This window comes from Fundulus heteroclitus, unplaced genomic scaffold (assembly GCF_011125445.2).
Source record: "Fundulus heteroclitus isolate FHET01 unplaced genomic scaffold, MU-UCD_Fhet_4.1 scaffold_123, whole genome shotgun sequence".
Taxonomy (NCBI): domain Eukaryota; kingdom Metazoa; phylum Chordata; class Actinopteri; order Cyprinodontiformes; family Fundulidae; genus Fundulus; species Fundulus heteroclitus.
The window spans coordinates 598,914-621,987 of NW_023396535.1; the positions used below are offsets into that span (position 1 = coordinate 598,914).

Sequence of the window (23,074 nt, forward strand, 5' to 3'; positions counted from 1 at the left end):
GGGTCTCCAATTCTGACACCCTCGCCTCCAAAGCTACAAAAACACTACATTTATTACATGTACCATCATCACTAAAGGAGGCAGAGGAATAACTGAACATCTGACACAGAGAGCAGCAGATAGGAGACTTAGTCAGAGCCGGAGAAGCCATTATGAGGCTAAGGCTTGGCTAGCGCTAGGCTAACGCTAGGCTAAAGCTAGGCTAACGCCCTATTATCACGCCAAAGAACAAACCGTGTGAAACACGAGGAGTTCCCAAACGTGATGAGCAGCCACAGACAATGTTTTAAAAGTGCTTATGTTTGGAAACAGATGTTACAGCAAAGAGGTTTAAAGATAAAAGCGAGAGAGCCTGGAGCAAAGCTCCGTCGTTCACACAGCAACAACAGGAAGTGACGCAATACGCCTTACCGCAAACAGGAAGTCCGCCAACAAGAAACCCCAACACTGACTTGCCCAGTGAGTGTTGATGGACTAGACTTGATACTAGCTCTAAGCTCTGTGCATCTGTTGTCTACCTACTCCATGCAGTTAAGGGCCCTGGTATATATCTTCTGTGGTGACCAGGCGGGGGGCATGGTGCATCTTGGACAGGTCGCAAATCCATCACATATTCATAAGAATGTCAAAAAGAAACTAGATGGCACAAGTCGTCAGGTATCCACCTTGATTCCCTTGATAGTTGCAGCCAATAATGGCAAGATTCCCTTTAAGACTTGTTTTAATAGAAATAGGTGGAGAAAAAAACAAAAAAAAACAAAAAAAAAAACAAAAAAAAACAGCAGTGGCCAGAGAACAGTTGCAGCCCCCAGGTCAGCCAAAAAAGCAAGAAAGCTTTATCTCTGGGGGACAGGAGCTTCTTCAGCACAAAGTTCTGTGCAGCAGCCATGGCACCAATGACTTCCAGAGCAGACGCTTTCAAGTCAGTAAACTCTGGGGGGACAGCAGTGACATCACTGGTGCATCCTGCAGAAGTGACTGCTGCAGTGGCAGTTTGGCGCCATCAGGGTGTGGCTCAAATATCATGGTGCTCTCTGTCCATAGATGCCATTTTAACCCTGCTGACTGCAGTGTTTGTTTCATTTTAGATCTTTGATGGGGAGCTATCTGAGACATTAGGCCATGTTTCAAACAAGTTCACGTTGTATGTGGCATGGAGCTGGACAATGGGCTGGACTCAGGCTGATAGTATAAAGAGACACATGACGTCTGGTCGAGGACATCAAGCAGAACTGAGGCTGAGCAGTGGGTCCAACAGTAGAAAATGGCACAGATAACATCTATATGCTCAATACAAAGAATATTTTATGCTGTCAAAAGTAGTCCATTCCTGCTGTTTACAGCAGTGCAATGTGTTTTATTTTATATATTAAAATTATATTTAACATGTTTTCTGTCGTGTAGATTTTTTCCACAGCTTTATTAATATTTCCATTCGTGTGGTTTAACAGCGTGAGCAGAAAAAAAAGTTTTGCATGGTTCCAGCAGAGGTGTTCATGCTGCAGTTTTATTTGTACACAGGGGAAAAACCTGCTGCTTGTAGCGAGTTTCGAAACTAACACCTCATCAGCTCATGCACAAATACGTGGCATGTTTTGTTCACAGTACATCTAGAGGTTCACTAAGCAGCTTAACAGCAGCTAGACATGAAATGTAATTTTTAACACAGTCCCAAGCCACTATGAGGAAGTAACACCTCACAAACCACTCGGTGCAAACGCTTTCATCGTCATGAAGAAGCCATTTTAGATTTAGCTCAACAGGGCAATAAAAGGCAGACAACAGTGACTAGATATGGACCACTTATTGGACCTTTTTTCTGCATATATTTTTATTGTACAGGTAAGACTAGTTTTGATTAGCTGCATTATTCTTGCCTGACATTTTTGGAACTTTTGAAATTTGTGTTTGGCTTTGCTCTCAGTAGCATCCTTCTTCACCATCCGAGTTAAAGATAGAATCATTTTGCCTTGTGTAAATATTGAATGTGTTCAGAAAAACTGGGACGAGACCACATGGAAGCACCACAACCGTCTGCAAATGGGAACACTTTTAGGGGCTGCTGCTTATGCAATAGAGCGAGAGGCACGCATAGCACAGTCTTTAAATCTATCGTGTTTTTATTTAATTTTCCTGAATCATTTACCTTAAGGAGGTGGGACAAACAGTACATTGCCCGGGTGGGAGGGATCTGTAGCTAAACGTCGTCTGTAGCATAAACCGTGTCTAGATCTTGTAGACGGTATACCACAATCTGCTGTACAGACCTCACCATAGAGGTTTATGAGCAACTGAGTAGAAAGTCCAGCCAATCATCTACATCAAAGTTACAACCACACGCTGCATATTTCATACAAGTGCATCTTAAGTTTTTGAAATAAAAATTAAATAAAAATATTTTGTTTAAAAATAATGCTGTCTATATCTTTGGTACTTTGCAAGTTCAGACCATGTATCAGTGATCAATATTGTATTTATTTTTTATTCATTGCGGAGTAAAGGTTTAGTTTTTAGTAAACATAAATGTTGCTGAAAACAGATCCAGAGTTTCCAAATCACACGTGAAAGTTTAAAATTTAAGTGTGAGACATGAAATTTAAGAGTGAGACTCCCTCTGGTGGTGAAGTTTATTAAAAATATGAGCCAAGTATTGCCTTTGTTTTCTCTAAAAAGGTTTTTTTTTCAACTGCTGTATTATATTTTAGGATTTCAGTAGCTATTCCCTCACTGTTTATTTTTAAAACAAATTGGATATATTCTTTTTTATGTATTCTCATGATAGGTGTCAAAACATTTTCAGAAAAAAACAGGCTTAAATCCGGTTGCCTCGGATTTAAGCCTGTTTGTGATTCCTTTTCCTTCAGTTCCCGTTCATTGCAGCTCATCTGTTTTCATTGGTCTCAGCTGCTCCTAATTTCCTGATTACCTTCACCTGTTCCTGTCTCACTCTTCTCCACGGCCCTCTATATTTAAAATCCCTGGTTTTCTATTCTTATCGTTGGTTTCTTTCATTGACTTCATGCTGCATGCCTGGAGTTCATTGTCTTGAGCTCATTTGTAGGTTTGCTTTTTGCTTCTATATTAAATCATTCTTTCCATCGTGTAACTTACAAAGTCCTGTCTTCATTTGGTCTAACTAAAACCTCACAGTTCGTGACCCAGACCTCTTAATCCTTGTGGTTTGACACATTTAGTGTGAAATGATGCCTGGCTGTTTTCACTTCAGTTTAACACGTTGAAGGTTTAATTTTAGATTTTAAAAAAAATCCAGAACGTTTTACTTCCTTTCCCACCTTTTTCTAAGCTGAGATGCTGACAACCCACATGGGTCACTGCAAATAAACAGCCTGTTCTGATCCTATGACATCAGTTTTAACCCTTTCTATACTTTTTCATTAATGCAACCATATGATACTCACTTGACTTTAGGTTTGTGCAAATAAACTAATGAGCTAAGAATAAACTGCCATCAATCAGAACTTATATAAAAATTATTTCAATATGTATTTTGCTAAATTTTGCTGGGATGTATTTAATGTCAAAAATTTTTTTTTTAAAGATAGATTTTTACATGTCTTATATGTCTTCTTTGTTTGAACAAGAGTATATGACAAAACTCTAAAAAAGGCATTGTACCAGAGCCATAAAATGTCAAAATTTTAAGATTTTTATTTATTTTTTCTTTTAATTTAGGAAACACCCAAAGTGGAAAAGAACAGAACACATAGAGTTAAGAAAGGGTGAAGTCATGCAAAGAAACTAACACCTCGCAAACCACACGAAGCACACTATTGGTTCATTTTTAAGAGGAAACCATTTTAGACTCTGAATTATGTGTGAAGTTAAAAACAAGAGAGACAGAGAAGAACATTGATCCCTTCTGGACTGCTTAAAACATTTTGTTTTCTGACACTGATGCTTCAGTTTATGGGTAAGAATTTAACATTTTAAAATACTGTAATACTGTTTTATTATTAGATAAATTATTGTGTCCTTGCCTTCATCGAGTGATTTTTCGTTTGACACAATTAAGCATCTGTCATGGTATTTGGTAGATTTTTGAGCCACTCGGCCAGCACTCTGTTGGGGGAGTACTGGCCCCCAACAGACAACACTCCCCCACTCTATTGGGGGAGTGCTGGCCGAGTGGTTAGAGCAGCTCGCTTGCGCTCTGAGAAGGATGCAAGTACCCGGTTTGATCCCCAGTGCCTGCACTCTGGGTCCCTGAGCAAGACCCTAAACCCCCAACTGCTCCCTGGGCGCCCTACAGTGGGAGCCCACTGCTCCCCAATGGGGATGGGTTAAATGCAGAGAATGGGGTGACTGTGGCTTGATGAGTTGAGTAGTCGTCTGGCAATCAGAAGGTTGTGGGTTCGATTCCATCTTCCCCTTGCCACATGTGGATGTGCCTCTGGGCAAGGCACTTAACCCCAAATTGTTTACCAAGCTGTGTATGGGGAGTGTTGGCCTAGTGTTAGAGCAGCTTGCACTCAGAGAAGGATCCAAGTACCCAGTTCAATCCCCAGCAACTGCACTCTGGGTTCCTGAGCAAGGCCCTTAACCCCAGAATGCTTCCTGGGCGCCGCACATGGCAGCACACTGCTCCCCAAGGGTGATGGGTTAAAAGCAGAGAACAAATTTCGTTGTAATGTATGTTTCAATGACAATAAAGATGATATTACTATTATTACACATGCAAGTAACAAGGAGACACAAGATGAAGTTTAAACAGTTTACTGAAGGAGTGAATACAGGATTAGACCTGGTCAGGAGGGACTCTGGGGACCGGCAGCAGATGACTGCAGGGAGAGCATGAGACGTCAATGTGGAAAAAGTTTAAGCTTACAGAGACTGTCCAGATGTAGTGCCAGATGTTTGTTAGCTCTGTGTGGCTTGTATGGTTGATGAAGCTGCAGTGTGAGCATTGCAGGGTGGACAGGTACTAAAGGTCTGAAGGGTTGGAGTGCTTCTGATCAAGGAGAAAGGGATCCGGTTTAAGGCTGATGGTGTGTGGAATCTTCGGTTTAGGAGGATTTTCACAAAGGACACCAGGAGAGGTGGAGTCAGGGTTGAACATTGTCAGGATAAGACTCCCGTTCCATCCGAGTACACTTAATTATAGTTCCAAGCTCCTGTTCCTTGACCTTTCATGGGGGTCAACAGTAAGAACAGTATTGTGGGTAGGAAAGGAGGTTCGGACCGCTGTGCTGATTTCAGACATTCTTTAACTCCAAAGTCATTACATGATGAAAACGCACATGGATGATGTGGGTCAAATCCGGGCCTACAACCTTCCGAAATTTGATTGATTCAAGCATATGAATGTATGCTTTTTGTAGTACAGTTTATCATCACAAGCTGAGAAAATTTTTGAGGTTAACTTTTTTTTCCAAAAGTCTAAAAATGTCAGGTGATATTCTCATATATGTACAGTGCAAGATGAGGTTACAAACGCCCACTCACGGGACGTCATTTAATGTTGTGCTATTACACACAATTTAAAGGTATTCAACGTTTAATAAATAGCTCTCTGTCTGTTAGGTATTGTCAGAGATAATAGGGGTATACCTCATGTCACTTTTTAATCCGATTTTGATGGATTAAAAGTGGGCGGGGCGATTAAAAAGGGGCGGGGCTTATTTTTTAATTGACCTTTTAGGTGATCACATGATTGTCACGTGACCCTGCTCGTGACCCTCATGTGACACCCTATCATTGACCCCTACCGTGACCTCCATATGACCCCACCACGTGACCCCTCATGTGACACCCTATCATTAATCATTACTAAATTAATTATTCTTTTATTTATTGTATTATTATTTTCATTTATATTCATATCATTAATAATATTATTACTACTATCATTGATATTATTGTAATTATTTAATTCTGTTACGCATACCCGACCTTATTTAGTAGTATTATTGTAATCATTTAAAGTTATTTATAATTATTTAACTCCGGTACACATACCCAATCTTTTTATTAGTATTATTATGATTATTTTGAATTATTTAATTCCGTTACGCTCACCCAATCTTTAAGGTGGGAGGAAATCAGTCTTTGTTTCAGCCGTAAAAGCAGTCAGACTCTGAATACTTAAAGTTTCAAAATAAAGATTAAAAATAAAACTATATAAATCGTTTAGACGTATAAGCTTCCCCATCCGGAATCTGTAAATAAAAAGCTCAGGGTTCTCGCTCAGCCCAGAATCCTGCGATGCAACCCCTCAGCTCTCCCTGTAAACAGCAAGCGTTACTGATCGCTTACCAGTTGCAGCTTACAACATAATAAGTCCATACACTCTACAGGTCAGTTTGAGTGTCATAAGTTTACTCGGTCAGTAAGCAGTTAAAACAATACTCAACCTGTTCGAAGCGCCGCGCGGGAGGAGACACAAGGGGGGAGATCTCGCTTTCTCTCAATCATCTGACCCCTCAACACAAAAACTGTGTCTTTCTCTACAACCCTCGCGCTGTCATGCTTAGTATTTATAAATAGCGGACACCCTGTCACAAAAAAAAAATCGACAGGATGTTGTATTTCACGCCTTTACGTATCCTAAAAATCCCCATCACGCGGACAAACACAATGCCTGTATTATCAATAATGTATATATAAGGCCCTCTTCCCCTCCCACCTAATCGAAGGCATATACGGTGACTCCTCCGAAAAATGTCAAAAGACATTTATGTGTGAAATGTTTATTTCCCCTTTATTATAACTTTTTTTTGTTACCATCAAGGCTCAGTATAAAATTAAGCGTTGTAAAAATGAAAAATGATTGAACTTTTTGGTGCTTACTGCTGTTTCTTGTTCTTCATTCAATTTTGTACAAATATCCTATTTCTCAATAAACTATACATTAAAAGTGTGGCTCAAGATGTTTGAAGTGGGTTTCTGTTAAAATGTTAAACTTTTAATACTTATAAACTGTATTTGTAAACCCCTTTTCAATTCTGCCTCACAGAGGTTAAAAACAAAACTGAGAGAAAAAGGTTATATGGATGAAAGTAATTTATGAGGAATGGCTGAAAAACGGTTGTGGAGTTTAATGAAGAAACTGCATTAAATATGAAAACTTAACACGAGCTATCATCATGAAAAAGCTAAATGTTTTAACAAGGTCTGCTGTAAATGTCACAATTGAAAATACATAATACAAGATGTTGATTATGTCAAACTTCCATGAAGTTGAACTTATCTGCTGCAGATATCAAGGGCTTCTCATTTTACCTCACTGTTGATTAATATAACACTTCACATACTAAAACATAGTTTTCTTGTTTAACAGAATTCTTTGTTTCTGAATTTTTACAACATTTTTTGAGTAAAATGTTTAACCCTGGCTGAACACAAGTTGGGTCTTATTATCGATATGTCCATAAATTCTAAAAGACGTCAACCAGCTGCTTGGGAGTCGGGGTAGGGAAAAAAAAGCCTACTCTGTGCAACCATCACAAACTGAAAACCTAACTGTTCTGGGACTTAGACTGGAACTGTGTGCTTCGGTCAGAAGAGTCTAAGCTTTAGCCTTTTGGTAACAAGCACTGCAGCAGGGTTTGGGGTCAAACAATGCATTAAAGGGATTTACTTTCATAAAGATAAAGTATCTTGTTGTATATGTTGTTTTAACCATTTTCTTTTTATTCTTTTAGGGTTTTTAAATGGGAACGTTCTATAAGGTGAGGAAACACTGAGCTAGCAATATATTCCTTGTAATGGATAGCTTATGAAAATAAGTGGTTTGCGTGTTCTTTCTGTTGGGTTCCTTGTGTGGTTCCTCAGAAGAACTTGAAGTGAAGCACACCTCCCTCAGTCGGGGGAAAAGTTACAGAAATCATCTTTTTCTTTAGCCCGATGGCAGCTAAAACGTTTTTTGCAAAATTAGGGCTGGTTTGCTTTTCTACATTGAAACGTTTTACAAATTTTTTTTTTTTTTTAAATGTGCATTCTGTGTGTTTTAAAAGGGCATTTCTACCACAAAATCCAAGAATGGAACCCTTCCCATGAATACTGCCTCCTCTACAACCCAATTGATGGTAAAATATTTACTGGTGTTTATTGGAGTAATGCTTTTTTTTTTTTAAACAATGATTTTATTCTTCTGTTTTTGCCCCCAAAAAACAGTAAGCGGTCTAACCCAGATAGAAGGCTACAAAGAGATGTGCAATAAGGAAAAGTGTCCCTCTTCAGCACACTGTGATAAAGACATTTATGTGTGAAATGTTTATCTCCCCTTTATTATAACTTTTTTGTTACCATCAAGGCTCAGTATAAAATTAAGCATTGTAAAAATGAAAAATGATTGAACTTTTTGGTGCTTACTGCTGTTTCTTGTTCTTCATTCAATTTAGCACAAATATCCTATTTCTCATCCGTACCCCTCCCCCCATTTCCGGTCCCCCCCCCCCACTTCCGGAATCCATACCCCTCCCCCATTTCCGGTCCCCTCCCCCACTCTAGGAATTCGAAACTGACACAGATTCAACAAATAGGATCTTCTCACCAACACGGCAATCAAAGGCGGGGCTTACCGGTCGATGGTTTCTTCCGCGCAACTCCAAGACAGGCTCAAGATAAAACAACTCCGGTTATTTTTCTGCTTGACGCATGGCGTGACAAGATGATAGCAGACCGGATGTCAACGCTGTTCTGCAACTGTTGCGACTGGAGAGATGTTTTGGGTGATCAAGAAAGTGGTAGCTTTTTAGACCCGCCCTCCTCACAACACCCGATACCGCCCCCTTCAACGTTAACCACACCCCTTCTCAGTATAAAAAAACAACAACCGGACAGACCGATCGGAACATCCATGCAACTTCACTGACCAGACTTTTAGCATCTGAAACCATGAACAACTACGCGGTTGAAAGAACTACAGCTTCAACATCATCGCAGCATGGCTCCCCGGACAGCGATAAATTCTTTCCGGGACCGTACCACCCTCCTTTCCCCTCGCCAACCCCTGAATCCTCTTCCGAACTCGACAGCGACAGCGAGAGTCTCCTCACATCGCTGCAGAGGCGTATCGACGACTGGGCTAATGCCCCCGGAGGCGTGCATGTACGACCCGAGTACTTTGTTTTACGGGATGAGAATTCCACGCTTCCAACCACACTTCCAGCCAGGCTTCCAGCCATGCCGTCTCTGTCAGAGACCCAGGAGGAAGATTCACAAGTGCTGAATCTTCCACCCTCCCCGGACTGTTCTCAGTCTGAGTACTCACAGCTCCAGGACTCAGAACTTCCCTCCGGCCAAAGAGAACCAGACTTCCCGGACCCTTCTCAACCCGAGGATACGCAGCTTCCATCCAGCCAAGCAGAGACTCTCACCGGAGCGGATGAATACGACGGGTGGGTTCGCTTCGGCTTCATCAAAGCTGTGAAAACTGTGGTGCATCATCTTCTGTACAATGCCATTGAAAAGTACATGCATGATAAGTGGAACGGATGTAGCACGGGCCGTCCTAGTTTGAGTGACCCTGAACGTTGGGAGCATCTTGAGGATGGGTTCTTTGAAAGCAATTACTATCGTGTAATGCCTGTGCTTTGTAACGCACGTTTCATCGATGCCGTTCAACAGTTTCTAGCCGCTCGCAACATCCATCAAGACAACGGCACAGTCAGCGCAGTTGCACAAGCTTACTTGTACGAATTGACGCTGGTCAAGCAGGTGTATGATCCTATCAATAAGGTGTTTGACCAGGTGATTCAAGAAAGCTCTGAATTCAGAGATCAGCTTCTAGCCGCCTCGCAGTACTGGAGGGGATGCTGAAAACCAGTGCATGCATGTTTTCTCATATCTTTCTTTAATATATATTATATGAGTCTTTTCTACAATTAGCTTGTGATATATGAAATAAGTGTTTTTTACAATGAGTTTGTGATATATTAAAGTAGTGTTTCTACAATTAGCTTGTGATATATATGAAATGAGTGTTTTTTTGTTGTTGTTTACAATGAGTTTGTGATATAATAAATGCATATTAATAATAAAAAATATATAAAACCCAACTACATTCTTTCTACACTTTTCTTTCAACTAGAAAAAAAAACTAAACATCTAAAATGGTACCACTACCATTCTTGTTTGTAACAGTGTTTTGAAACTCCAAATGGGCTAGCTAGGAGCACCGTGTATTTGTTATATGTTAAGCAGCAAACTTGCAGGCTATACTCTGTCTTTCTGAGTTACCACCCTTAGATTGGTGGTGTCTAAACTTTTTCACCCCACCAGTCAAACCGGTCAAGTGGAAATTACTCAAAATTGTATTTGCAGGTAAAACTGTTTCAATTTTACGCACTGTACAAGAAAACCGAGTTGTATGTAATCTGTGTCCATCTACCTCTAGTTTTGAGTTTCGAGCTAAATTTGTGCCATTCTTGAATTGAGGTTGAAGAGAAATTCTTTTTAAATGGCCCCTGGAAATAGTTTAGGCACCCCTGCCTTGGGCCGTTGCCTACTAGGCAATCCCGTGGAGGCGTTGTGGACAACTAAGATAACATCCGCAGGTATTATAATCACAACACATGTCCTCAGCCGCGCTTCTCCCCTTGCGCCTGTTCTCCGTCTCACTCAGCGGAGTTACAAAAGAGAAGCCGGCATGCACCTATGTAAAACCCAGTAAAATACATTAATAACAGCTTTTATCTGCAGCCCATTTTTCCATTGTCTGCCTAGAGAGCTTATCTCTAAAAATTCAAAAAATCCCCGAGCCTATCGTTCCACTTCCCGCGTTACTCTACAAAGAGCAGAATAACTTAAGGGAATATTGTTTTGCACAACATGATATCTAGTGAAAACTTCAGTTTTAAAAGAAGAAATAACTTAATATAAGCAGGTCTGGAAATCAGTTAAGAGCCTGGTGCAAAGTCTTAAAAGCAGCATCTCTACAAGTATGACAGCTATCCCGTCCCACAAGCACATAAGGGTATCAGATATTAATTGAAGCACAACTTCTCTTTTACCAGAGATATTAAAAGTGGGGTGGAGAACATGACAGGACATCTGTGTTTTTAATGTTGATTTCAGAAGTCTTCCTGTTGCAAAACATTACCGTTGTTAATTATGAATATAGGCTAAATATATTTTCCTTTCATTACTTGAAGTCTGAAAACATTACATATCTTTTTTTTCTAATACTGACTACTTGTCATTTTATGCAAATATGATAATTTGGTTAGTAGTTTATAAGATAAAACCAATCAAGCAAATACTTCTAAGTAGTGTATAAACATGTTGAAGAAGTTTTGCAACGGTATATTTGTTTTCTAAAATGAAAATTGGTAGAAACTGTCATGGTTTAGGTTTTTTGGTCCGGCTTTTTTCCTGTTTTTATTTTTTTAGTTCCTCCCCTCACTCAGCTCAGCCTCCAGATTCGTGCGGGTAATTATATTTCTGATTCATTTTTAGTTGAAAACGGCACCCCTCAGGGGAGTTAGTCCAGTACTATTTTCTATTATGATAAACCTGACATAGGAAAATTACTTTTTGCAGATGACGGGGCAAAGAGGAAGGAATATGTTGTAAAGAAAGTTCAGGATGCTATTGATTGTAGTGGAAGATTGGTCTTTGAAATGGGGATTTAAGTTATCTGTTGAGAAATCTCAATGTTTTTCACGAGAAAGAAAGTCAAAGAAGATATTTGTCTAAAATTGTGTAAACAAAGATTAGAAAGGGTAAACGTTTTTAAATTCTTGGGGTTTGACAGTTTGCTTACGTGGAAACTATTCAATACTAAGAAAGTATTGAATATTATTAGATGTTTAACAGGAAGTTTATGGGGAGCTGAGTGAGGGGAGGAACTAAAAAAATAAAAACAGGAAAAAAGCCGGACCAAAAAACCTAAACCATGACAGTTTCTACCAATTTTCATTTTAGAAAACAAATATACCGTTGCAAAACTTCTTCAACATGTTTATACACTACTTAGAAGTATTTGCTTGATTGGTTTTATCTTATAAACTACTAACCAAATTATCATATTTGCATAAAATGACAAGTAGTCAGTATTAGAAAAAAAAGATATGTAATGTTTTCAGACTTCAAGTAATGAAAGGAAAATATATTTAGCCTATATTCATAATTAACAACGGTAATGTTTTGCAACAGGAAGACTTCTGAAATCAACATTAAAAACACAGATGTCCTGTCATGTTCTCCACCCCACTTTTAATATCTCTGGTAAAAGAGAAGTTGTGCTTCAATTAATATCTGATACCCTTATGTGCTTGTGGGACGGGATAGCTGTCATACTTGTAGAGATGCTGCTTTTAAGACTTTGCACCAGGCTCTTAACTGATTTCCAGACCTGCTTATATTAAGTTATTTCTTCTTTTAAAACTGAAGTTTTCACTAGATATCATGTTGTGCAAAACAATATTCCCTTAAGTTATTCTGCTCTTTGTAGAGTAACGCGGGAAGTGGAACGATAGGCTCGGGGATTTTTTGAATTTTTAGAGATAAGCTCTCTAGGCAGACAATGGAAAAATGGGCTGCAGATAAAAGCTGTTATTAATGTATTTTACTGGGTTTTACATAGGTGCATGCCGGCTTCTCTTTTGTAACTCCGCTGAGTGAGACGGAGAACAGGCGCAAGGGGAGAAGCGCGGCTGAGGACATGTGTTGTGATTATAATACCTGCGGATGTTATCTTAGTTGTCCACAACGCCTCCACGGGATTGCCTAGTAGGCAACGGCCCAAGGCAGGGGTGCCTAAACTATTTCCAGGGGCCATTTAAAAAGAATTTCTCTTCAACCTCAATTCAAGAATGGCACAAATTTAGCTCGAAACTCAAAACTAGAGGTAGATGGACACAGATTACATACAACTCGGTTTTCTTGTACAGTGCGTAAAATTGAAACAGTTTTACCTGCAAATACAATTTTGAGTAATTTCCACTTGACCGGTTTGACTGGTGGGGTGAAAAAGTTTAGACACCACCAATCTAAGGGTGGTAACTCAGAAAGACAGAGTATAGCCTGCAAGTTTGCTGCTTAACATATAACAAATACACGGTGCTCCTAGCTAGCCCATTTGGAGTTTCAAAACACTGTTACAAACAAGAATGGTAGTGGTACCATTTTAGATGTTTAGTTTTTTTTTCTAGTTGAAAGAAAAGTGTAGAAAGAATGTAGTTGGGTTTTATATATTTTTTATTATTAATATGCATTTATTATATCACAAACTCATTGTAAACAACAACAAAAAAACACTCATTTCATATATATCACAAGCTAATTGTAGAAAACACTACTTTAATATATCACAAACTCATTGTAAAAAACACTTATTTCATATATCACAAGCTAATTGTAGAAAAGACTCATATAATATATATTAAAGAAAGATATGAGAAAACATGCATGCACTGGTTTTCAGCATCCCCTCCAGTACTGCGAGGCGGCTAGAAGCTGATCTCTGAATTCAGAGCTTTCTTGAATCACCTGGTCAAACACCTTATTGATAGGATCATACACCTGCTTGACCAGCGTCAATTCGTACAAGTAAGCTTGTGCAACTGCGCTGACTGTGCCGTTGTCTTGATGGATGTTGCGAGCGGCTAGAAACTGTTGAACGGCATCGATGAAACGTGCGTTACAAAGCACAGGCATTACACGATAGTAATTGCTTTCAAAGAACCCATCCTCAAGATGCTCCCAACGTTCAGGGTCACTCAAACTAGGACGGCCCGTGCTACATCCGTTCCACTTATCATGCATGTACTTTTCAATGGCATTGTACAGAAGATGATGCACCACAGTTTTTCACAGCTTTGATGAAGCCGAAGCGAACCCACCCGTCGTATTCATCCGCTCCGGTGAGAGTCTCTGCTTGGCTGGATGGAAGCTGCGTATCCTCGGGTTGAGAAGGGTCCGGGAAGTCTGGTTCTCTTTGGCCGGAGGGAAGTTCTGAGTCCTGGAGCTGTGAGTACTCAGACTGAGAACAGTCCGGGGAGGGTGGAAGATTCAGCACTTGTGAATCTTCCTCCTGGGTCTCTGACAGAGACGGCATGGCTGGAAGCCTGGCTGGAAGTGTGGTTGGAAGCGTGGAATTCTCATCCCGTAAAACAAAGTACTCGGGTCGTACATGCACGCCTCCGGGGGCATTAGCCCAGTCGTCGATACGCCTCTGCAGCGATGTGAGGAGACTCTCGCTGTCGCTGTCGAGTTCGGAAGAGGATTCAGGGGTTGGCGAGGGGAAAGGAGGGTGGTACGGTCCCGGAAAGAATTTATCGCTGTCCGGAGAGCCATGCTGCGGTGATGTTGAAGCTGTAGTTCTTTCAACCGCGTAGTTGTTCATGGTTTCAGATGCTAAAAGTATGGTCAGTGAAGTTGCATGGATGTTCCGATCGGTCTGTCCGGTTGTTTTTTTTTATACTGAGAAGGGGTGTGGTTAACGTTGAAGGGGGCGGTATCGGGTGTTGTGAGGAGGGCGGGTCTAAAAAGCTACCACTTTCTTGATCACCCAAAACATCTCTCCAGTCGCAACAGTTGCAGAACAGCGTTGACATCCGGTCTGCTATCATCTTGTCACGCCATGCGTCAAGCAGAAAAATAACCGGAGTTGTTTTATCTTGAGCCTGTCTTGGAGTTGCGCGGAAGAAACCATCGACCGGTAAGCCCCGCCTTTGATTGCCGTGTTGGTGAGAAGATCCTATTTGTTGAATCTGTGTCAGTTTCGAATTCCTAGAGTGGGGGAGGGGACCGGAAATGGGGGAGGGGTATGGATTCCGGAAGTGGGGGGAGGGGACCGGAAATGGGGGAGGGGTACGGATGAGAAATAGGATATTTGTGCTAAATTGAATGAAGAACAAGAAACAGCAGTAAGCACCAAAAAGTTCAATCATTTTTCATTTTTACAATGCTTAATTTTATACTGAGCCTTGATGGTAACAAAAAAGTTATAATAAAGGGGAGATAAACATTTCACACATAAATGTCTTTATCACAGTGTGCTGAAGAGGGACACTTTTCCTTATTGCACATCTCTTTGTAGCCTTCTATCTGGGTTAGACCGCTTACTGTTTTTTGGGGGCAAAAACAGAAGAATAAAATCATTGTTTAAAAAAAAAAAAGCATTACTCCAATAAACACCAGTAAATATTTTACCATCAATTGGGTTGTAGAGGAGGCAGTATTCATGGGAAGGGTTCCATTCTTGGATTTTGTGGTAGAAATGCCCTTTTAAAACACACAGAATGCACATTTAAAAAAAAAAAAAAATTTGTAAAACGTTTCAATGTAGAAAAGCAAACCAGCCCTAATTTTGCAAAAACGTTTTAGCTGCCATCGGGCTAAAGAAAAAGATGATTTCTGTAACTTTTCCCCCGACTGAGGGAGGTGTGCTTCACTTCAAGTTCTTCTGAGGAACCACACAAGGAACCCAACAGAAAGAACAAGCAAACCACTTATTTTCATAAGCTATCCATTACAAGGAATATATTGCTAGCTCAGTGTTTCCTCACCTTATAGAACGTTCCCATTTAAAAACCCTAAAAGAATAAAAAGAAAATGGTTAAAACAACATATACAACAAGATACTTTATCTTTATGAAAGTAAATCCCTTTAATGCATTGTTTGACCCCAAACCCTGCTGCAGTGCTTGTTACCAAAAGGCTAAAGCTTAGACTCTTCTGACCGAAGCACACAGTTCCAGTCTAAGTCCCAGAACAGTTAGGTTTTCAGTTTGTGATGGTTGCACAGAGTAGGCTTTTTTTTCCCTACCCCGACTCCCAAGAAGCTGGTTGACGTCTTTTAGAATTTATGGACATATCGATAATAAGACCCAACTTGTGTTCAGCCAGGGTTAAACATTTTACTCAAAAAATGTTGTAAAAATTCAGAAACAAAGAATTCTGTTAAACAAGAAAACTATGTTTTAGTATGTGAAGTGTTATATTAATCAACAGTGAGGTAAAATGAGAAGCCCTTGATATCTGCAGCAGATAAGTTCAACTTCATGGAAGTTTGACATAATCAACATCTTGTATTATGTATTTTCAATTGTGACATTTACAGCAGACCTTGTTAAAACATTTAGCTTTTTCATGATGATAGCTCGTGTTAAGTTTTCATATTTAATGCAGTTTCTTCATTAAACTCCACAACCGTTTTTCAGCCATTCCTCATAAATTACTTTCATCCATATAACCTTTTTCTCTCAGTTTTGTTTTTAACCTCTGTGAGGCAGAATTGAAAAGGGGTTTACAAATACAGTTTATAAGTATTAAAAGTTTAACATTTTAACAGAAACCCACTTCAAACATCTTGAGCCACACTTTTAATGTATAGTTTATTGAGAAATAGGATATTTGTACAAAATTGAATGAAGAACAAGAAACAGCAGTAAGCACCAAAAAGTTCAATCATTTTTCATTTTTACAACGCTTAATTTTATACTGAGCCTTGATGGTAACAAAAAAAAGTTATAATAAAGGGGAAATAAACATTTCACACATAAATGTCTTTTGACATTTTTCGGAGGAGTCACCGTATATGCCTTCGATTAGGTGGGAGGGGAAGAGGGCCTTATATATACATTATTGATAATACAGGCATTGTGTTTGTCCGCGTGATGGGGATTTTTAGGATACGTAAAGGCGTGAAATACAACATCCTGTCGATTTTTTTTTTGTGACAGGGTGTCCGCTATTTATAAATACTAAGCATGACAGCGCGAGGGTTGTAGAGAAAGACACAGTTTTTGTGTTGAGGGGTCAGATGATTGAGAGAAAGCGAGATCTCCCCCCTTGTGTCTCCTCCCGCGCGGCGCTTCGAACAGGTTGAGTATTGTTTTAACTGCTTACTGACCGAGTAAACTTATGACACTCAAACTGACCTGTAGAGTGTATGGACTTATTATGTTGTAAGCTGCAACTGGTAAGCGATCAGTAACGCTTGCTGTTTACAGGGAGAGCTGAGGGGTTGCATCGCAGGATTCTGGGCTGAGCGAGAACCCTGAGCTTTTTATTTACAGATTCCGGATGGGGAAGCTTATACGTCTAAACGATTTATATAGTTTTATTTTTAATCTTTATTTTGAAACTTTAAGTATTCAGAGTCTGACTGCTTTTACGGCTGAAACAAAGACTGATTTCCTCCCACCTTAAAGATTGGGTGAGCGTAACGGAATTAAATAATTCAAAATAATCATAATAATACTAATAAAAAGATTGGGTATGTGTACCGGAGTTAAATAATTATAAATAACTTTAAATGATTACAATAATACTACTAAATAAGGTCGGGTATGCGTAACAGAATTAAATAATTACAATAATATCAATGATAGTAGTAATAATATTATTAATGATATGAATATAAATGAAAATAATAATACAATAAATAAAAGAATAATTAATTTAGTAATGATTAATGATAGGGTGTCACATGAGGGGTCACGTGGTGGGGTCATATGGAGGTCACGGTAGGGGTCAATGATAGGGTGTCACATGAGGGTCACGAGCAGGGTCACGTGACAATCATGTGATCACCTAAAAGGTCAATTAAAAAATAAGCCCCGCCCCTTTTTAATCGCCCCGCCCACTTTTAATCCATCAAAATCGGATTAAAAAGTGACATGAGGTATACCCCTATTATCTCTATTGTCCTAATACCAGCCCTTGGGCTGATGTGCAACAATATCTAAAGGAGTGATTCGAGCACTGGTGTTCTTTTAACAGCAAACTGCACACAAAGAATAAATGAATGAGAACTTTTCAAGTTCAAGAATTTGACAAGTAAAATGATCACTATAGAATGTTGTTTATCTGAATTAACTGTCAGTTTGGTTCACTTTGGGCATCCAGTTGGAAGCAGTTGAATTACTCCAAGGGAAAGCTGGTTCTCAGAAGCCACAGCGGCTAGCTTGAAACGTAGCTGTGGGGAAACGGTTCCGGGTCTTAGGCGGGTCTCCGTTCTATGAAAGGGGATCACAGCATAGGAAAATGGGTCATGTGCCGGCTGCAGCGGGCGACTTCAGCCCTTTCCTCTCAGCTTGGCCTGGTGGTTCCCAGATTCTATAAAAGAATGGGAGGCAGATCCTTCAGGCTCTCCTGTGGATCCCAACTCCCACTTTTGGTCTGTGAGGCAGAGACCCCATCTACTTTTGACAAAGCTTACAGTTAGAGTGGTAGGTTACCCTGAGCTATTTATAGTTATGCTGCTATAGGCCATCATGGTCTAGCCCCTCCCTCTGTTGAGTTCTACTTGCATTGCTTGTCATTTCATTTTTTGTTTATAGTAGGCACATCTGGTCTGGCGCTCGGTTAGTTATGACACCATCCAGGGGGCAGATCAGCCACTGTTACCCGCCAACATAAAGGATTCCTGGATCAGTGTGAGCACGTCAGCTTTAACCCCCAGTCGGTTGGGGCAGATGATCATTCACAGAGCCTGGTTCTGCTGGAGGTTTCTCTCCATTGTCACTTGCATGCTTGGTATGAGGGATTTCTGCAAAGCCATTGACAATGTAGAAGATTTTCCACTTCATGAGTGAAGACTACTTGTTAAGACAATATGCTGCGTTTCCTTAGATGGAAAAGTGTCTAGAGGATTCGACTTTGTAAAACGCTTTAAGATACATGTAAATTTGCACTATATAAATAAAATTGAAGCCCATACTGCATCCATTGTAAAACAGTCATGGTTCAATAAGGCTTTTACCTTTTCTGCAGAGATGGCTCTCAGACATCTGCTCAAATGAAGACTCACTCAAAAGGTCTAGTTTGAAGACATTTATTAAGTTTCACATGCAACACAACCACCTTTCCCCCCCCCCCCCCCCCCTTCCAAAAAGTCAAATCCAGTTTTTAGTCTGTTTACAGCTGGATCATTGAGAAGTTCAGCAGTGGTAGAGGGCTTTTAGTTTCTTTATGTCCAGACTGCTCAGATGGGTCCTCTGTCCAATGTCCTTGGGGGTATTGGTCACAATAGTTGGACTTCCATCAACACTGAAGTAAGCCCTGTACACACAAACCAAGGGGAAGCTTTAAGGCCAAGCAGAACGGGTAGCACACATTTCATATCAGTTAACCAGAAGGAGTTACTTACGGTCCATAGTGCATGATGGATTCATAGTCATAGGGCTGGTTTAGTGTGTTCCCACGTTTTACCTTGAAGTTTCCTTTCTTGTCTTCATGGGGGGAAAGAAAAAAATAAATGACTCCAAGCGTTTTGATTAAGGTGCACAAAGTGAATTCTAGATTTAAAGAAGTCTTGTGGATTTTGAACAGTAGAAAAAAAAAAATCTTTGTGAATCACTTTACATCTTCAGAATAACCCTCTGGAGAAGTTTGAGCAATGAAATTGATTGAAACTTCAGTCAGTAGATAGGCATTTACCTGGAACAACACTTGGCCAGTTGATCGTGATGTATTGGTCTCTGTCGTCACGCGTGTGCTCATGATACAGCCCCAAGGCGTGGATGAGCTCATGCACCAGGTTCCCCACAGAGCAGGACTGTGCAAAGTAGATCGACTGGCTTCCCCCACTCACGCCCACAGGGGATGCACAGCTGGAGTCAAGAAAGCAAGGACATTTTAGACCTGAAAATCCAGTGGCATCTTTATCTGAATTTAGACTGCAGTTACTGAATGTCCGACACAAGTACTGATTAATAGGGCCATTTAATCCACCAGACACCTCACCCTTTGCCATCTCTAATACTGATGTAGTTCAGCTCATTTGTGTGTTCAACAAAGCGAATACAAGTAGGTGCCGAGATCATCCTGAAGGCTTCCTGGATTTCAGCCACTCGAGAACCTGTTAGAACAAAATCATCTTAAGTTGGCTTTGACTTTAAATATGCAGTTTAGCTTAAGCTACAGCAACCTACCAACATTTGGATTGATTTCATAAGGGACAATCGCATTGGACCACACCACGTTAACAGCATTCCGGTCTTCCTAAAAGTTTGAGGACAAGTTAAAGGAATTGCTGCTTTTTCAAGCAGGATGTTTCTAATGGCTCAAACTGAATGTTAAACCTGTAAATGTCTGATTTGTAAAAGATAAGCTATTCAAGTCAGCTGCCCCAGGGGAAATTGTAATTCTGCTATACCTTAAGAGGTTTTGAAGTGTCAACCCAGGGGTCACAAAAAGTTCAACTCACCCTCGCAATGATGTCTCCTTCCTCAATCAGGTTCTCCTCCTCATCTAAATCACAAGGAGGAGATGGAAGTCAATTTTTTCACCTTAATGACAAAACTTCCTGCGTTTAAACTGTTCTATGTTTTACCTTCCAAAGTCTCTGCGCTTGCATTGCCGCTCACGTTGTGCGACGGCACGTGGTCCCAGGCCTCGCCGCTCACGTTGTGCGACGGCACGTGGTCCCAGGCCTCGCCGCTCACGTTGTGCGACGGCACGTGGTCCCAGGCCTCGCCGCTCACGTTGTGCGACGGCACGTGGTCCCAGGCCTCGCCGCTCACGTTGTGCGACGGCACGTGGTCCCAGGCCTCGCCGCTCACGTTGTGCGACGGCACGTGGTCCCAGGCCTCGCCGCTCACGTTGTGCGACGGCACGTGGTCCCAGGCCTCGCCGCTCACGTTGTGCGACGGCACGTGGTCCCAGGCCTCGCCGCTCACGTTGTGCGACGGCACGTGGTCCCAGGCCTCGCCGCTCACGTTGTGCGACGGCACGTGGTCCCAGGCCTCGCCGCTCACGTTGTGCGACGGCACGTGGTCCCAGGCCTCGCCGCTCACGTTGTGCGACGGCACGTGGTCCCAGGCCTCGCCGCTCACGTTGTGAGACGGCACGTGGTCCCAGGCCTCGCCGCTCACGTTGTGAGACGGCACGTGGTCCCAGGCCTCGCCGCTCACGTTGTGAGACGGCACGTGGTCCCAGGCCTCGCCGCTCACGTTGTGAGACGGCACGTGGTCCCAGGCCTCGCCGCTCACGTTGTGAGACGGCACGTGGTCCCAGGCCTCGCCGCTCACGTTGTGAGACGGCACGTGGTCCCAGGCCTCGCCGCTCACGTTGTGCGACGGCACGTGGTCCCAGGCCTCGCCGCTCACGTTGTGTGGAGGGAGGAGAGCTGAAGCTGCTACAACAAAAAGTTGCACATGTCAAGTCAAATCTTCCAAAATTACACATCAAGAAACATTACAAAAAGTTGAACAGCAGTAATGTTAAAACTCTAAAGCTACAATCTGTTTGACTTGAGGCAGGGTGAGTCACATTTCCATAAAGAAACAATGCACTCACTAGAAAAACAGAAGTTGACTTTATTAGCATAATAAAGCTTTAAAGTATATACCTGTTGACCAGCAGCCGAGCCCCACCAGCACTATCAACCAAGGAATCTGCTTCATTTTGTGACAGAGAAGACAACCTGTGCTCCTGCTGCCTCTGCTGCTCTGACTTAAATATGAAAACCTAGTTTGCCTCAATCAACTCACCTGGGATCAGCTCAGCTGGGATCACTTCCACTGATTATCATTCCTAAACCAAACGTCAGGGGCGCTGTGTTATTTCTACTTTGAGGCAAAGTGATGGGTAGTATTTACGAGATGTGCAGTGATCTTCTAGATAATTTTTCTCCTTTTTGATTCTGCATATTTCACCACATATATTTGGGTTTTTATGCACAAGAACAGCTTTGTGTCCTACATTGTTTATTTGTTTCTTTTCTCACTTTGAAAAGGCAAATACGGCTTATAGTTCAGATGAAATGATTTAGGGATTCTTTAACGGATGTTTAGACTAATCATTATCAGACATAAAAACACAACATGAGACAATAATATGCAGATATAATTGTAGCATTATCATTTTTAAATGGTTAAAATTAAATAAAGCAATGTTGTTCCATTCCACAATCCACAACTGTTCTACTCTCAGTCATGCTGCGTTCAGGAGCTACAGGCAATGGCAAAGACAAACCATGTGATAAATTGACTAAATCTGAGCTTTTTATAAATTTCCTTTCATTCAATTTTAATGTCAACCGACTTCAAAGTTACCCTCTGATTTCTAACATGCTTTCTACGGAGAAGTCCGAACAGTTTAGAACATATTCAGTTTCCAGAAGTCATTCTTCTGCGGTGCATTCATTTGGTTAAAGGAATTTTGTCATTTTGTAACAAAATAAATCTATATACAGCCACAGTAAGTAGAAAGTCCTTTCTCAGTTACAGAGTTTTACTTCTAAAGAGAAGATTGTCAATAACTATGTACACCCATTCCAAAAAAAGGTAAAAAACAAAGCAACTGGACTTGTTTTCCGTAGTTGAAGACGTTTCGCTTCCTCTCCAGGAAGCTTTCTCAATTCAAAAAGTCTGGAATAATGTGGAGTAACAAGCTTTATACTACTGCCCAAACAAAGGCCTTGTAATGGGTTAGATAACATTCAAATTCAACAGAAACAGGTCCACCCCTTAGTAATGGGCGGTCGTTGAAGCCATTAAGACAGCAGATTGGACCGAAACTGGTCCACTCCTCTGTAACGAGGAGTCGTCAGGGTCGTTATTGGCTTGGCTTAAAGAAACAATGTTTTGATCACCCATATGAGGGTGAGAGTTAAGGTGATGGTTGGCCGGAATTAATCCTATAGCTGTGTTGTAAGTTTTTGAGAGTTGAAACCTAAGGCCTCCTCCTCTGTTCAAAGTTGTTTTTTCTCTCTTAAAGTAGATGGCTTCCTTCAGACCCCTTTCAAACCATCTGTCTTCTTTGTCCAAAATTTGAACATTTTGGTCCTCAAAAGAGTGTCCTTTGTCCTTAAGGTGTAGGTGGACAGCAGAGTCTTGTCCTGAGGAGGTAGCTCTCCTGTGTTGAGCCATGTGTCTATGGAGAGGTTGTTTGGTTTCTCCAATATAAAGATCAGAACATTCCTCACTGACTGAACTGCATACACCACTCCGCTCATCTTAGGTTTGGGGGTTTTGTCCTTGGGATGCACCAGCCTCTGTCTGAGGGTCCTGTTTGGTTTGAAATGTACTGGGATTTTGTGTTTGGAGAAAATCCTCTTGAGTTTTTCAGAGACTCCAGCAACATATGGGATGACGATGTTTTTGTGTTTATTCTTCTCACCATTATGTTCTGCAGCGGGTCTTTTGGATTTTCTTGCTGA

The 23,074-nt window shown here is 41.0% G+C and overlaps 2 protein-coding genes and 1 long non-coding RNA gene across 4 annotated transcripts; 1 reads left to right on the plus strand and 2 right to left on the minus strand.

Annotated features, from left to right (window-relative positions):
- The first annotated feature begins 8,207 nt into the window (after window positions 1-8,207).
- LOC118558343 lies at window positions 8,208-9,780 on the plus strand. Its single transcript, XM_036128858.1, has 2 exons — window positions 8,208-8,222; window positions 8,470-9,780. Exon 2 carries the CDS (start codon window positions 8,857-8,859, stop codon window positions 9,778-9,780), a length of 924 nt encoding a protein of 307 aa, XP_035984751.1. The 5' UTR covers window positions 8,208-8,222; window positions 8,470-8,856.
- Window positions 9,781-13,884: 4,104 nt separating this feature from the next.
- Window positions 13,885-15,950, minus strand: LOC118558350. Its single transcript, XR_004928326.1, has 3 exons — window positions 15,474-15,950; window positions 15,118-15,189; window positions 13,885-14,694 (listed from the first exon to the last, which is right to left on the minus strand). It is a non-coding gene; the product is annotated as an uncharacterized LOC118558350 (long non-coding RNA).
- Window positions 15,951-18,788: 2,838 nt separating this feature from the next.
- On the minus strand, window positions 18,789-21,372 carry LOC118558351. Of its 2 annotated transcripts, none has more exons than XM_036128866.1 (8): window positions 21,263-21,372; window positions 20,246-21,049; window positions 20,120-20,163; window positions 19,845-19,914; window positions 19,657-19,771; window positions 19,351-19,523; window positions 19,061-19,142; window positions 18,789-18,972 (listed from the first exon to the last, which is right to left on the minus strand). In XM_036128866.1, exons 1-8 carry the CDS (start codon window positions 21,315-21,317, stop codon window positions 18,852-18,854), a joined length of 1,464 nt encoding a protein of 487 aa, XP_035984759.1. In that variant the 5' UTR covers window positions 21,318-21,372; the 3' UTR covers window positions 18,789-18,851. The 2 variants fall into 2 exon arrangements, with proteins under 2 accessions (XP_035984759.1, XP_035984760.1); XM_036128867.1 differs by having other exon boundaries at window positions 20,246-21,046; window positions 21,263-21,362.
- Window positions 21,373-23,074: the final 1,702 nt, after the last annotated feature.